The sequence below is a fragment of the Anabrus simplex genome, chromosome 1 (genome assembly GCF_040414725.1).
Source record: "Anabrus simplex isolate iqAnaSimp1 chromosome 1, ASM4041472v1, whole genome shotgun sequence".
NCBI classification, from domain to species: domain Eukaryota; kingdom Metazoa; phylum Arthropoda; class Insecta; order Orthoptera; family Tettigoniidae; genus Anabrus; species Anabrus simplex.
This window is the reverse complement of record NC_090265.1, coordinates 1,445,975,196-1,445,991,054: the sequence shown is the minus strand read 5'-3', so window position 1 is coordinate 1,445,991,054 and position 15,859 is coordinate 1,445,975,196. Positions and strand designations below refer to the sequence as shown.

Below are 15,859 nucleotides of genomic sequence, written 5' to 3'. Positions count from 1 at the left end.
TGGAGGATAATGGTATGATATCAAAATTTCTCACCCCATTTTTGAATCCATTGGTGGTGGTTGAAAAATCCAACGGTTCGTTACGTGTTTTTCTCGGCGCTCGAGTCATTAGTCAATGTATAGTTTCAGAATACATATGGGTATTAAAGATATCCCAAAGAAGTTTCGGGACATGGAAGTTAGTTAGTGGTGTGGATTTAACATCGTCATTCCACCACGTTGAACTTGAGCCCGACTCCAAAATATTAACCGGATTTTTATTTGATGGACAAACTTTCGTTTTTAATCGGCTACGGTTTGTATTGAAGACGGAAGGATCAGCACTCATTAGGGCGCTAGATTGCAACCTCAGTGAAGAAGTTAAGCAATTCACGGTGAGATATGTGGATGACATCCTCGTCGCATCAGAAACATTGCCAGAGTATTTAGAAAAATCCACATGTTATTAGCAGATTTGGAAAGGAATAATTTCAAGGTGAATTTATCAAAATCACACTTCTGCCAAAGAAGTATCTTGTTTTAGGCCATGTGTTTGATTCTGAGGGTATTGCTTCCAACCCTGTGAAATAGAAGGCAATTCAAAATTTTCCAAAACCTACAGAAGGTAAACATGTCAGGCAATTCTTGGTAATTTGAAACATTTTTCACCTATCACTGTCCAAATTACACTGACATAGTAGCACCGTTACAGGATCACCTCAGAAAAAATAACAGATCGAAGTGGGATTTTGCCTGTGATGTGGCGTTTGCAAGAGCTAAGGATCTGTTAGCCCATAGTGTCAAGTTAGGGTACCCGGATTTCTCACAGAAGTATTTTATGCAGACTGATGCATCCATTGTAGGAGTCAGGGCAGTATTATGTCTGGAGACTCCCGAATCTGAGCAAAAGGTTACGTATCTGGCTTTCATGAGTCGCAAATTAAATTTAAAGTACAGTCTGACTGAGCTGGAGATTCTCGCGATTGTGACTGCTCTGATCCACTGGAAAAAGTGCATCTATGGGTATCCAATCGAGAACAGACCACATAGCCTTGACATTCACGATGAAATCTGCATTACCATGTGAAAGAATTAGCCGTTGGTGTTTATTTTGTGCAGCAGTTCGACATCACATTCGAGCACTGCGCAGGTAATGCAAACGTGATTGCACACGCCCTTAGTAGGAACCCAGATCCGGAACCTAACACTATCAACCAAATTCAGCTGATCGAACAAGGAGACGGGAGTTTGTAAAGACACTTCGGTCTATTTAATGGAAACAAGAGAGGTCCACCTATTCAATATCATATAATGTTATAAGAAAAATTATAACATTTTATTATACTCGGTACCGGTTTCGATGCTGGTATGCATCATCATCAGCCAAAAATAAGAAAAATATACATAGACAAAGTTACAATAAACAATGCATAAAGTACATACAAATTTTACAAAACTGGCAGGACCTAATTAAAAACGGGATCCATAAACATTAACCTATGACCTAAACTTAAAAAATAGCACCAACTGTCTTAAAACTATGAATATACGTCCTCTTGATAAAAGTCCTCTGAATCTAAAAACATTAAACCATGTGCGGACAAAAACCAATGTTTCACTATCATAAAAGTTCAAGAACATAATTTTAATTTTGTAAGAACATTTATGTGTAAAATGTTTACTTGCTAAACATTCACTGAGTATTAGAGTAACCAGTGCAAGAATTAAGAAACCATTTTTCTATTGGTTAAAATGGCTGTCATTAAAATAACACACCAGTCAAAAGGAGTAACTTCCTATTTTGCGTGATAAAACATATGTCTTCTCTAACATAGCCGCTTTCTCTAAGTATTAGATAACAAGATCTTTTTAATGAAAAATCTTTTGGCGGACGCCGTGTTTCCAGGGTACTGTTCTCGGTTCAAACTAGGACCTGAAGCAAATAAAAAAGAAAAGAATATCAAGAAAGGCTTTTTAAAAAATCTTGTCGTAAATTTTTTAAAAAATCTTGTCGTAAAAATTTACGTGAATAACAGAGACTCACCTCTGGGAGCGTATATATTATGTGTTATTAGACGTTAGGGAAGACACTGAGAGCCGCAAGACACCGTGACCAATGAACCCGCGTTGGAGGAGAAGGGAGGGGGAAGCAAAACAAGGGAGGCACTGAGAAGGAGTAGGAGGGGCCCGGAGCCAATGGCAATGAAGGAAGGAGGGAAGAGGGAGGGGAATTATGCAGGGCAATGCGGCGAGAGGGCGTGGCGTTAGAATGCTTTTTGTATGCTATGAAAAACTAATTTGCTATTGGAAGCTTTTCTAAGTCTGAAAAACACTATCAATAAATCAAACAATACTCTTGGTTTCTCAGAAATATCATTAAGATTCAAACCAGCATTAAAGTATTGGTCCACGTGAATAAAACAGCTCTCAGTGATGTCAAGTAAATTACCTTTATAATTAACCTGTAAAAATTGAGATCCTGATCAATGCTAGTAAAATTATGTTGAAAATCTTTCATATGCTGCCCCATTGCTGAAAACTTATTGTACCTAACGGCATTAACGTGTTCCGCGTATCTAATTTTAAAGTTACGCCCTGTTTGTCCAAGATAAGAACTGCTGCAGTCATGGCAGCATAATCTGTATACTCCAGAACTATGAAAAACATTATTTCTATTTAATGAAGTGGAGTTATGCAGGATGTCAATACTTCTATTATTAGTTCTGTAAGAAATCTTAGTGTTATGTTTTTGAAGATGTTGGTGATGCTGTGTATTTTATTTGTAAAGGTAAAAGTCGAACAATTATTAACTTTGGGTTTTTCTCTCGAAAGGGTCGTATTAGGACGGTAGTTGTTAACAATTCTATCAATGAAAGCATTCTTAAAACCATTGTTTCTAGCTATCGCCCGGAATAATTTAATTCTTTATTCAGATTCTTTTTCGACATAGGAACTCTAAAGGCTCTGTCAACCAGGCTATTATATGTGGCATTTTATGGGCCTGAGGATGGGAAGAATCGTTCCGGGTGGTGATACCAGTCTGAGTAGGCTTTCTATAGATATTATTTTAAAGGGAAGAAAGTGAACTAGTAACCGTTAGGTCCAAAAAATGTAAACGATTATTATTCTCGGATTCTAAGGTAAACTTTATATTCCGATCTAAACTGTTAAGATTCTCAAGAGTAGCTTTTGCATCTGTGGACCGTTCATCTAGAATTACCAAGGTATCGTCCACAAATCTGGCCCAGAAATAAATATTACTGAAGGTTAAATTTTTGCTTATAGCATTATTTTCTAAGTGGTCTAAGTAAATATCTGCCAAAATCCCGGATATTCCCGTAAATTCTAGATGAACGGTCCACAGATGCAAAGGCTACTCTTGACAATCTTAACAGTTTAGATCAGAATATAAAGTTTACCTTAGAATCCGAGAATAATAATCGTTTACATTTTTTGGACCTAACGGTTACTCGTTCACTTTCTTCTCTTTACAATAATATCTATAGAAAGCCTACTCAGACTGCTATCACCATCAGGAACGATTCTTCCCATCCTCAGGCCCATAAAAATGTCACATATAATAGCCTGGTTGACAGAGCCTTTAGAGTTCCTATATCGAAAAAGAATCTGAATAAAGAATTAAATTATTCCGGGCGATAGCTAGAAACAATGGTTTTAAGAATGCTTTCATTGATAGAATTGTTAACAACTACCGTCCTAATACGACCCTTTCGAGAGAAAAACCCAAAGTTAATAATTGTTCGACTTTTACCTTTACAAATAAAATACACAGCATCACCAACATCTTCAAAAACATAACACTAAGATTTCTTACAGAACTAATAATAGAAGTATTGACATCCTGCATAACTCCACTTCATTAAATAGAAATAATGTTTTTCATAGTTCTGGAGTATACAGATTATGCTGCCATGACTGCAGCAGTTCTTATCTTGGACAAACAGGGCTTAACTTTAAAATTAGATACGCGGAACACGTTAATGCCATTAGGTACAAAAAGTTTTCAGCAATGGGGCAGCATATGAAAGATTTTCAACATAATTTTACTAGCATTGATCAGGATCTCAATTTTTACAGGTTAATTATAAATGTAATTTACTTGACATCACTGAGAGCTGTTTTATTCACGTGGACCAATACTTTAATGCTGGTTTGAATCTTAATGATATTTCTGAGAATCCAAGAGCATGGTTTGATTTATTGATAGTGTTTTTCAGACTTAGAAAAGCTTCCAATAGCAAATTAGTTTTTCATAGCATACAAAAAGCATTCTAACGCCACGCCCTCTCGCCGCATTGCCCTGCATAATTCCCCTCCCTCTTCCCTCCTTCCTTCATTGCCATTGGCTCCGGGCCCCTCCTACTCCTTCTCAGTGCCTCCCTTGTTTTGCTTCCCCCTCCCTTCCCCTCCAACGCGGGTGCATTGGTCACGGTGTTTTGCGGCTCTCAGTGTCTTCCCTAACGTCTAATAACACATAATATATACGCTCCCAGAGGTGAGTCTCTGTTATTCACGTAAATTTTTACGACAAGATATTTTTAAAAAATTTACGACAAGATTTTTTAAAAAGCCTGTCTTGATATACTTTTCTTTTTTGTTTGCTTCAGGTCCTAGTTTGAACCGAGAACAGTACCCTGGAAACACGGCGTCCGCCAAAAGATTTTTCATTAAAAAGATCTTGTTATCTAATACTTAGAGAAAGCGGCTATGTTAGAGAAGACATATGTTTTATCACGCAAAATAGGAAGTTACGTCTTTTGACTGGTTGTGTTATTTTAATGTCAGACATGTTTAACCAATAGAAAAATGGTTTCTTAATTCTTGCACTGGTTACTCTAATACTCAGTGAATGTTTAGCAAGTAAACCTTTTACACATATGTTCTTACAAAATTAAAATTATGTTCTTGGACTTTTATGATAGTGAAACATTGGTTTTTGTCCGCACATGGTTTAATGTTTTTAGATTCAGAGGACTTTTATCAAGAGGACGTATATTCATAGTTTTAAGACAGTTGGTGCTATTTTTTAAGTTTAGGTCATAGGTTAATGTTCATGGATCCCGTTTTTAATTAGGTCTTGCCAGTTTTGTAAAATTTGTATGTACTTTATGCATTGTTTATTGTAACTTTGTTTATGTATATTTTTCTTATTTTTGGCTGATGATGATGCACACCAGCATCGAAACCGGTACCAAGTATAATAAAATGTTATAATTTTTCTTATAACATTATATGGTATTGAATAGGTGGACCTCTCTTGTTTCCATTAGATTCTCGGTTCAATACGGAATGAACATGAAGTTTTTAAACTTGAACATCGGACTATTCCCGACGAAAAACAAAATTGTCTAGAAATGGAGAAGCTAATAGATTTCCTCCAAAGGAAGATACGGCCTGCTACAGATGAGTACCGATATCTCCAGATAGAGGTCGTGAATTACCAATTTTCATTAGAATGTTGCATAAATTTGTAGACGAAGACCACACTCAATATAAGATTGTGGTTCCAGCCACAATGCAGGTCGACATAGTTTGGCTCGCTCGCCACGTAACAGGTCATTTAGGCGGAGATAAAGTCGTTGCTACACTTAAACAGACCTTTACCCGGAATAATCTATGAAAAACTGTTCAGCAGGTACTCCTTACTTGTGATGTTTGCCAGAATGTAAAGCCTAACCCGTATTTACTTAAACAGATGCCAAAACATTGTTGCCAATAAACCTCGAGAGTCGTTCGCTTTAAATTTTTACGGGCCTCTAATCAAAGCAAACAGAGGTCTTCATTTAATTTTGATATGTGTGGACGTGTTTTCTAAGTTCATTACTCTATGTCCTCCCAAAAGGCGAACACGAGAAGAACAATATAATACAACGGAACCACAAATCACAATGTGTTCTCACAGACTATGGGTCGCAACTCACGTCTGGAAACTTCGAGCGGGTGATCAACAATCGCATAATTAAACACCATCTCAGTTCGGTCAGGCATTCCGAATCGTATCCCGCCGCGAGATTAATGCTAGTGATCGTGAAATTTTTGCCATATATACTGTCAACGGAAGCAAAGGCGTTGAGTGAACTTCATTCCCATCATAACGTTGAGCATTAATGGCACCATCCATCAATTCCACTGGTCAAATTCCATCAGTGATTTTGACAGTTTTCCAAAGAGACCATAGCATGAGGTGTTGAAGTGTCTGCAAGACCCCAAGCTGTCGGTCAAATTGTGTATTCAGTTAACAGCGGCATATTTTAAGGCTCAGGCAGTGCAGAGATTACGGCGTCTCCGTAACAAAATGTAACATCGACCACTCCGTGTAAGTGAACTTGTTCTAATGAAACGACCAACCGTCTCTGCCCCGCCTAACAAGTTTTACCATAAGTTTGCTGAATTGTACATAGGACCATACCGGGTGATACAGAATCTTGACAACAATGCATATAAGATACAAAGCATTGATGGCACAACTAAAACCATTTATAATACAGCGAATCTGAAGCTGTACCACACTTCCGGAGGTAATTTGGTTAATGAGGATGCTGCAGATGGACTTGGGCCAACGGATGAAGAGGAGGCAGGAAAGTACGATCCAGAAGATCGTCACTACGTTCTCGACGAGGAACCAGAAGGGAATGAGGAAGAAGAAGTAATCTATTTGGGCCAATTGTTTTCATCAGAGTTTACAGAGGATGAAGTATGTTCAGAATGCCAGTACGTGAAGAATTGGAGAGATGCGGAGAAACAGAAGGATTATTATTTGGAAAGGGAAAACCAGGAACTACGCCGGGGTGCCATTAGTTTGTAGGAGTCATAGGAGGTTCTTATCAGTTGATAGTTTGATGACGAAGTGTTTTCAGTGCCTGTACAAATTTCTACTTGGAGAGAGGGGAATGTATAACCGATATGGACATGAAACGAGAACCTGTGGTCGAGATTAGCCATCTACATCACAGACGAAATGCTATTTTGAGAAGAGAAACGTAAAAAATAACTATCAACATCCTGGCAAGAGATAAAATAACCCTATAAATATTATTCCTAAATTTTCCTTTATTTACGTTATAGTTGGGCAAGCGTTTCTTCGTCTAGCGACGAGCTCGCTGGATTTCGAAACTTGTGACGCTACGCGTGGTGCCGAGCCAGGGAACCACCAAGATTAATATTAGGAGAAGTTACCCCACCTCATGCTCTAGCCGAGTGGGCGGGGTAAACATTTTCGAATCGAAATACGGGAGCCATCTTTAAATCAGCATGATAAACGTGATTATCTACGCTGAAAGAATTAACGAAAATCATATTCCTGCATTGCCTTTTGATCCAGACGAGCTGGTAGTAATTGGAGGATTTATTTAGAGTGCATGGTGTCCTTTCTTGTAATAATCTACTGCTAAAGAAGAAAAACTTGGTTACGTAACGACGGAAAAGTACTGAGGGCCATCTGGCTTATCACTTCACACCTAATCGACAAGGGGATTCACCCGAGGAGGGGAGAAATTGTGGAGAGATATCTATTAATTACTAGACATTCCACGATCGAATTTCGTACGGTATGTCTCATCTACATTAGGAGGATACTGGTCACCTAATTATCTCACTATTTTTCCTCTGTTAGTCTGAGAACTGGTTTTATGCGAGTTTCTGGTGGAGTTAGCCTCTTAGTTGTTATAAGGTTGTAAAAGCGTCACCCCAGACACTTGCATCTTCCTTCTCACAAGGAGCGGATCTATGTTAGGCGAGCTTCTAGTTTACATGTGGTTAGTGAATTGTTGTATTTGAAAACTACTATGAACTGCTTAATTCAAGTGAATTGTGCGCTGTACTAAACACGCGCGATTTTAATATGTGGGTAATCAAACCATGTCGAGTTTGAACACATTGTGTAACTCGTAAATTATTATTACTGCTACTCCAACGCTTACGCGAGGTAGCTGTGGGTATGTGTAGTAATAAATGGACTGTTCCAGTAAGATACAGGGTAACTAAATGTTGAATCGCAGATACTTTTGGTCCGGTCGTATCACAATTCCTTGTATCAATATTCTTTGATTCGCGACTTGCTAATCAAAGATCGCGTCGGGTTGTGCGTGGAGAATCTGATTGGCGTAACGTGGATTAAAATTGTGCATATTCTGTGCCTAGATAACTGAAGAGTCATCATTCGCCAAGGACGATGGACATTAAATTCAGCAGTCAACATGTGGAACCAACGACCGTCTCAGTGGAGATGAGCCGGCACTAAACCTACGAGATGGGCCACCTGACTTGACGAAGCTGTATTAAGGGATATGAGGCTGAGTAAATCTATTTTTAATGCATGACTTTGGGTTACGGGCAATAACTTTTATGACACTGTAGCTATAAAATGTCAGGGATTCAATTGTATCTAAACGTAAATGTGCCTAAGCAGAGCACAGAGTCTCTCCTTTGTAACAAGTCTGAGTGGCTTTAATTGTAAGTATGGGAAATTTTATTTGTGGGCAAAGGAGTTTTATTTTCCATTTTACTTGAAGATTTTCAGTTTCATTAATCGTTCTGTGAGTAGTTTGATAGATTCTAGGTTTGATAGTATAGGAGAAGCTGGTCTCTAGCCAGCGTAGTTAGTATGCGTGCCTAGTGGTATATTGGTAGAATAAGTTGTGTGTGAGAAGAGATGCAACTCTAAGAATCGCCCAGAGGAGAGAACCTTACCTCCAAGGATATATTTAGCTAGGGACTGTTTAATTTTATTGGTGTTGTTTTAATTACGGAGTATGTTGTTTCATTCACGCGTGTGTTGTTTAAATTACCGTGTGTGTGTGTTATTCACGTGTATGTTGCTTTAATTACCATGCGTATTGTTTTAATTAATTCGTGTGTGATATGTAAATCGCGTAGGCACATCAGATAGTGAGTAAACTCATTTTAAAGGATCCATAATAATAATCATCATAATAATAACAACAATAATAACAATAATAATATTTACGATAATAATAATAGAAGCCGGTGTCTTGATGTTCAGATGTATGTGTTTGATTGACTACCATCAGATCACCTGTGTGTGTGAGATTTTGTGCGAAGATGCGGCTTACGAATTTAGGAGGACTCGCAGTCAGGACACACGGTGTGGGATATTGTGGTCAGATTGTAATTGTACATGAAGTGGCTTATTTGAGAGATGAATAACGAATGACCACATGGTAATGACGATATTTCATGGTTTAATGTGATGTGTGTTTTTAAAAGGACGATTTTTGTTCTTCCCTTAACGAGCGGCTGGAAGCCCCGCCCGTTGCGAGGGGTGGCTGGCCGAGAAGCGTATTTTTGTGCAAGATTCGTGTTGAGTAATTTTTTTGTGAGCTTCGAGGCTATCGTGAACCCTTGGCCTGACTGGAGTTTTTCCTAGCGAGAGTTTTGATTGATTTATTTGCCCCAGCTGCTTTAGATCTACTTCAGTAATATGCGACCCGGTGTTCTGTACTTAATAGTATCTTTATTATTGTTTCTTGCATATGAAATGGCTAGTAGGGCTTCAGTATCCCTGGATACATCGTAGACTTGCGTTCGGTCCTGGGCATGTGTACAGCTTACATAAAATGTGTTTCGTTTTGTCTTTCAATATTAGTTATAATTACTGCATTGATGGGGTGAAAGTTCCCTTTGGGGATCATTGTAAGTACCTAGGTGTTAATATAAGGAAAGATCTTCATTGGAGTAATCACATAAATTGGATTGTAAATAAAGGGCACAGATCTCTGCACATGGTTATGAGGCTGTTTAGGGGTTATAGTAAGAATGTAAAGGATAGGGTATACGAGTATATATATATATATATATATCCCTGGTAAGACCCCAACTAGAGTATGGTTCCAGTGTATGGGACGCTCACCAGGATTACTTGATTCAAGAACTTGAAAAATCCAAAGAAAAGCAGCTCGATTTGTTCTGGGTGATTTCCGACAAAAGTGAAGCGTTACAAACATGTTGAAAAGTTTTGGGCTGAGAGGACTTGGGAGAAAGGAGACGAGATGCTTGACTAAGTGCTCTTTTCCAAGCTGTCAATGGAGAGATGGCGTGGAATGACATCAGTAGACGAATAAATTTGAGTGGTGTCTTTAACAGTAGGATAGATCACAATATGAAGATAAAGTTGGAAATCAAGTGGACAAATTGGGGCAAATATTAATTTATAGGAAGGGGAGTTAGGGGTTGGAATAACTTACCAAGGGAGATGTTCAATAAATTTCCAATTTCTTTGCTATCATTCAAGGAAAGGCTAGGAAAACAACAGATATGGAATCTGCCACCTGGGCGACTGCCCTAAATGCAGATCAGTAGTGATTGATCTGCATTTAGGGCAGTCGCCCAGGTGGCAGATTCCCTACTGTTGTTTTCCTAGCCCTTTCTTAAGTGACTGATTGATAGGCTTAGCCTCTAAAATTTCGCGCCATAATCCCACATAGGCTTTTATAGATATTCTAGTGAATTCCAAAGGAGTGCAAGAGTTCGCCTCCTAACATTTTGATTTTCGGCCAGTAACGTTAACCTTTTCTTTTTCACTAAGGCCATTGTGTAATGGATACTTATTACCCATGTTAAAGTTAACTACTCTTATTCAATGTCCTATGCTAATTCGACTATTGAGCAGATAAGATAGTCAATATTGTTTGTTTTATAAAAATTACGTTGTGCCTTGGAGAGTCTTGGAACTTGGAAATTTTGCAGAACGTCTCACACTTAATTATGTGAAGCAAAGACGCTCCGTGAAAATGTAGTAAATTGTGGAGCTCAGTCTCCTTGAGGATTTATTGAAGGGAGCAGCGGTGCTCTTGTAAAATTTGTAACTTGGGATCCTCAAGCTCGTTTTGTAAATCGTTGTTGTTCTGGATGTTTCTAAAATTGTTTCTCAAGCTTATGAGCTAACCTGATCTAGTCTATTGTTATTTGTGTCAAGTTTAAAGTTTGAAAAGTAAACAGAAATAATGGAAGAATATAATTCCAAATTTTAAAGTTTTAAATTCAAACTTAATTTTCTCTCTTTCCACCCATTAATGCCCTCACTATCTTATACCTCTATTGTAACCGTATCGACGACGTCCGTACTTAATTCAGTGGAGAGCATGGGTCTGACACCAGGGCGTGCACGGTCCATGATTAGGAAACGTCAGAGGGAGGGTAGTACAATAAGTTCTTATAGTTTTGGAGTTTTTGTTTATTCAAACAAACGAGCATATCATATCACCTTGTCATAGATGAGCAGCTGAATTTACAGAGTCGAGATTGGAAAATGAGAACGCCGCCCCCCACGGCGTCGGCGTCGAGGATTTCCCGTGATGACGAGCCCCTTCCCCTCACCATTGAACACCACTATGCACCATGGAACCGTGTAATCCGTCAGTGGTGGACGGCCATGGAAGTTCTGGTAGAGAGGCTCGGAACAAGGAGTCTGATGACAGGTGAAGTGCAACGTGGAATGTATAGTTAATGATTTAATTCCACTTAAGTTCCAAGAAGGGAGTAAAGAAGCGTGTAACACCGAACAGAATGTCAATAAAATATGAACGACACTTACTTACAGCACTGCACTGGAGATAATTGCGTAACACCGTTCATACGAGTCACGAGTTCCGCCGTTCGTAAACTTTAGCATACGGTACATAAATAAGTTTCAAGTGATGCTTTTATCGGAGAGATTAACTCATTTTTACAATCTGCGACGGAAGGTGAATTAGTATAGCTCAAAAGTGAAATAATAACTGTCCGATTCATTCGTCGGAAAATAGGAATTAATGGAGTAGTGTGAAAAATATATTTCGTAACCTTCTCCATCACTAAGGTAAATGTAATGAACTTAACACTGTTTTTTCCCCAGCACAGTCTAATAAAAATCAAAGAATGTCATTGAGATGTGTTTTTTTTATAGAACACTTGAAAGTATGACAAATGTCGTAATGAAGTACAGACCCATTAACATACTACATTCTTACTAGTGAAAGTCAAAGCTTGGAAATGGAGGCCTCGACCACACATGCTTAGAGAGGCATCCATGGTTCCTCCACATGGGTGATACGGAGGTCCAGTTTAAGTGGAGCTGGTGAGTGAGGTGAAGGCTCACTGCGGGGTGCTGGAACCAACACATCACTTTGCTCCACGTAGCCTGGACGAGCCGCGGGTTGGGAAAGGTCTATCCCAACCTAGGGAGGAAGTCATGGCCGTGAACTCAGCTAAGGGTAACATAATTGGCAGTAATACAAATTTTAGTGGGGTACGTATAGGTATTTCAAGGCAGAAACAGGTTCCAAGAAGGACATTGCAGGAATAATTAATGAACAAGGAGAGTGTGTATGTGAGGATCTTCAAAAGGCAGAAGTATTCAGTCAGCAGTACGTAAAGATTGCTGGTTACAAGGAAAATGTCCAGATAGACGAGGTGACTAATGCTAAAGAAGTATCAAAATTTTCATATGATAACAATTATATTTACAATAAGATACAAAAGTTGAAAACTAGAAAAGCGGCTAGAATTGATAAGATTTCTGGGGATATACTAAAGACAATGGGTTGAAATATAGTACCATACCTGAAGTACTTATTTGATTATTGTTTGGTTGAAGGAGCTATACCAAATGAATGGAGAGTTGCTATAGTAGCCCCTGTGTATAAAGGAAAGTGTGATAAACATAATGCTGAAAATTACAGGCCAGTAAGTTTGACATGCGTTGCAAGTAAGCTTTGGGAAGGCATTCCTTCTGATTACATTAGACATGTTTGTAAAATTAATAACTGGTTCGATAGAAGGCAGTTCGGTTTTAGGAAAGGTTATTCTACTGAAGCTCAAGTTGTAGGATTCCAGCAAGATATAGCAGATATTTTGGATTCTGGAGGTCAAATGGACTGTATCGCGATTGACCTGTCTAAACATTTGATAGGGTGGATCATGGGAGATTACTGGAAAAAATGAGTGCAATTTGACTAAACAAAAGTGTGACTGAATGGGTTGCTATATTTTAGAAAATAGATCTCAGAGAATTAGATTAGGCGAAGGTTTATCTCACCCTGTAATAATTAAGAGGTTTATTTCTCAAGGCAGTATTATTTGACCTTTTTGGGGATCGTTGTAAGTATCTTGGTGTTAATATAAGGAAAGATCTTCATTGGGGTAATCACATAAATGGGATTGTAAATAAAGGATACAGATCTCTGCACATGGTTATGAGGGTGTTTAGGGGTTGTAGTAAAGATGTAAAGGAGAGGGCTTATAAGTCTTTGGTAAGACCCCAACTCGAGTATGGTTCCAGTGCATGGGACCCTCACCAGGATTGCCAAGAATCGAGCATTACTTGATTCAAGAACTTGAATGAATCCAAAGAAAAGCAGCTCGATTTTTTCTGGGTGATTTCCGACAAAAGAGTAGCGTTACAAAAATGTTGAAAAGTTAGGACTGGGAAGAACTGGAAGAAAGGAGACGAGCTGCTCGACTAAGTTGTTCGTCTCCTTTTTCCTAAGAGTCCCTGACCTCTTGTTCTGAAACTGGTGAGGTTTGAGTTAATCTACTCTATTAAAACAGATGTATGTGCTGTTTTGCTCCAGTTCGAAATTTAGCTGATAATTTTTATTAGCGGATTTTGATCTACAATTTAGCGGAGAAAAGATGTATGGGTTGGCAACACTATCAACAACCCACGAAGTGGAGAAGGAAGAAGAAGATATTTTTACATGGTTGATATTTGAATAATCAGTATGCTGAGGCAACTATTTGGGCGGAATAAATGCTTTATGCGTACTACACAATTGCAGTTTGAAGTACTTTCGTTCATCGTCCTGCCCCAGGTCCAACAGTCACGGGTAAGATCGCCTTAGGCGACTTCTACTGTACTAGTCGGAGCCGGAATTGTAATGCTTCAACTTGGAATACACTGCCGACCAAAAGATGCGTAACACTTAGGAAAAAATAAGTTTTTGAAATGCGTTGTTAGTTACGTTCATTATACTTTAATTTCTGTATTGATTATAATTTGTGACTGCCTCCTTACCTGAAATGGTCACAATTGTTGCGTTCGGTTCAGAGGGTCCCGGTTTCGATTCTCAGCCAGCTGGAGCATTTTAGCCACTCTTGGATAAATCCTCCGACTTGGGGACAGTACTTGTCCTATACACACAACGCACCACAGAAATACACAATACTGAATATCGTACATCCCATAATATAGGGTTGACGTTAGAAATGGCATCTTGGGTCGATGACCTTCGATGTTAGGCCCCTTTAAACAACAAGCAGGAAATGGCATCACCGAGCGAGTTGGCCGTGCGGTTAGGTTCGCGTAGCTATGAGCTTGTATTCGGGTGATGGTGGGTTCGAATCACACCGTCAGCGCAGTCGTGTGGATGATTTGCCGTGGTTTCCTATTTTCGCACCAGGAAAATGCTGGTGCTGTACCTTAATCAAGGCCACGGCCACTGCGTTCCCAATCGTAGCCCTTCCCCGCCCTTGCGTCGTGTGGATGATTTGCCGTGGTTTCCTATTTTCGCACCAGGCAAATGCTGGTGGTGTACCTTAATCAAGGCCACGACTACTACGTTCCCAATCCTAGCCCTTCCCTGCCCTTGCGTTGCCGAAAACCTTCGATGTGTTGGTGCGACGTTAAGAACCCCCACCCCCACCAAGAAAAAACCCGGACCTTGTAAAACAGCCAAGACCACTTATGCGGCACAGTTTTCAGGGTGTGGGAAAATCGGTGGAAGAAGAAGAAAAATTGTATTTTATAACTTAATTTAGGGTTCATTAAATTTGTATTATTTGAAAACATCTAAGTGTTGCGCTTTCCTGGCCGGCAGTGCATGTAGGGGTCAACTTGAACGATGGTCCTTTGTGTGAATGTAGATTTTTTGATGTGTGGATGATGAGATGCATTTTAACGTGTTTTTAACTGTTGAATAAAGTCATTTCATTAGCCATTAAACAGCTTAGGCAGCAGCTGTTTTCAATACTGTATAAGTTATACATTTTAATATGTTTTAAAAGTGTATTTTAGTATATGTTACTATATAATGATTTTACGCGAGTGGTATAGTCCAGAGGTGTACACCCGTCTTTTCTCTCTATTTTTTTTTTTTTTTTTAACAAGTCAGATGGGACGTTAAGCTTTAAGTAGACCCCTTGGTACTATTCAACAGGAGGAGTTTATATACCAGCACCTGGTTTCACCTTCTTCCTTCCTACAGTCATATATCATGTCAATCATTTCATTTCACTAATTACTCTGACAAGACATGATAATAAGCTTTTGGGCTTTTGCCTTGCCAGAAAACAAGGTGAAATTATTTACTTTTCACAGAGAACTTTGCTCTGCATCTCCAGAAGGAAATTTTGTTTGTTCATGAGCAAGACTTCTCTAATAATGACGGTTTGAATTTAAGAATGCTTTGTCGTTGTTCTCTAGTAAAGGGTACTCTCTTTTGTCACTAGATGGCTCACTGGGCACAGAGTGAAAGATCTCATGAAGAGGAGAGTACAAATTTGGAAAACACCGAAACGAAATAACGATAGTGAAAGGACAGGAAAGAGAACTCTTACATAAATTCCTAATGGTTGGCAACCACGTATTATTTGATAGCCAGTGTCCCTGTTCAAATTTTTAGGATTTTTACGTATTTTCACAGTTTTTTGTATAATCCAAGATGTGTAGTGTTTAGTGTGGGTAAGAGCTCGAACATCTTGGAACACGACGACACGATCCAGTGATAGGGCATGCTCAGCTATTGCTAACTTGTCTGACTGGATGAGACAGATATTTCGTTGGTGTTGAGCATATTTGGCCTATGTATACCTTGCCTCAGTTGCAGGGAATTTTGTACACCCCCAGGGTGTAATAGTTGGGACG

General features: G+C 39.0%; 1 protein-coding gene across 1 annotated transcript in view; it reads left to right on the top strand.

Annotated features, from left to right (window-relative positions):
* Positions 1-13,666: 13,666 nt before the first annotated feature.
* The window catches only part of mRpL9 (mitochondrial ribosomal protein L9), a 231,776-nt gene continuing 229,583 nt past the window's right edge, over positions 13,667-15,859 (top strand). The window contains exon 1 of the mRNA XM_067137932.2: positions 13,667-13,823. Within this exon, the coding sequence (XP_066994033.2) occupies positions 13,719-13,823 (105 nt within the window). The 5' untranslated portion in view covers positions 13,667-13,718. The remainder of the gene's footprint in view (positions 13,824-15,859) is intronic.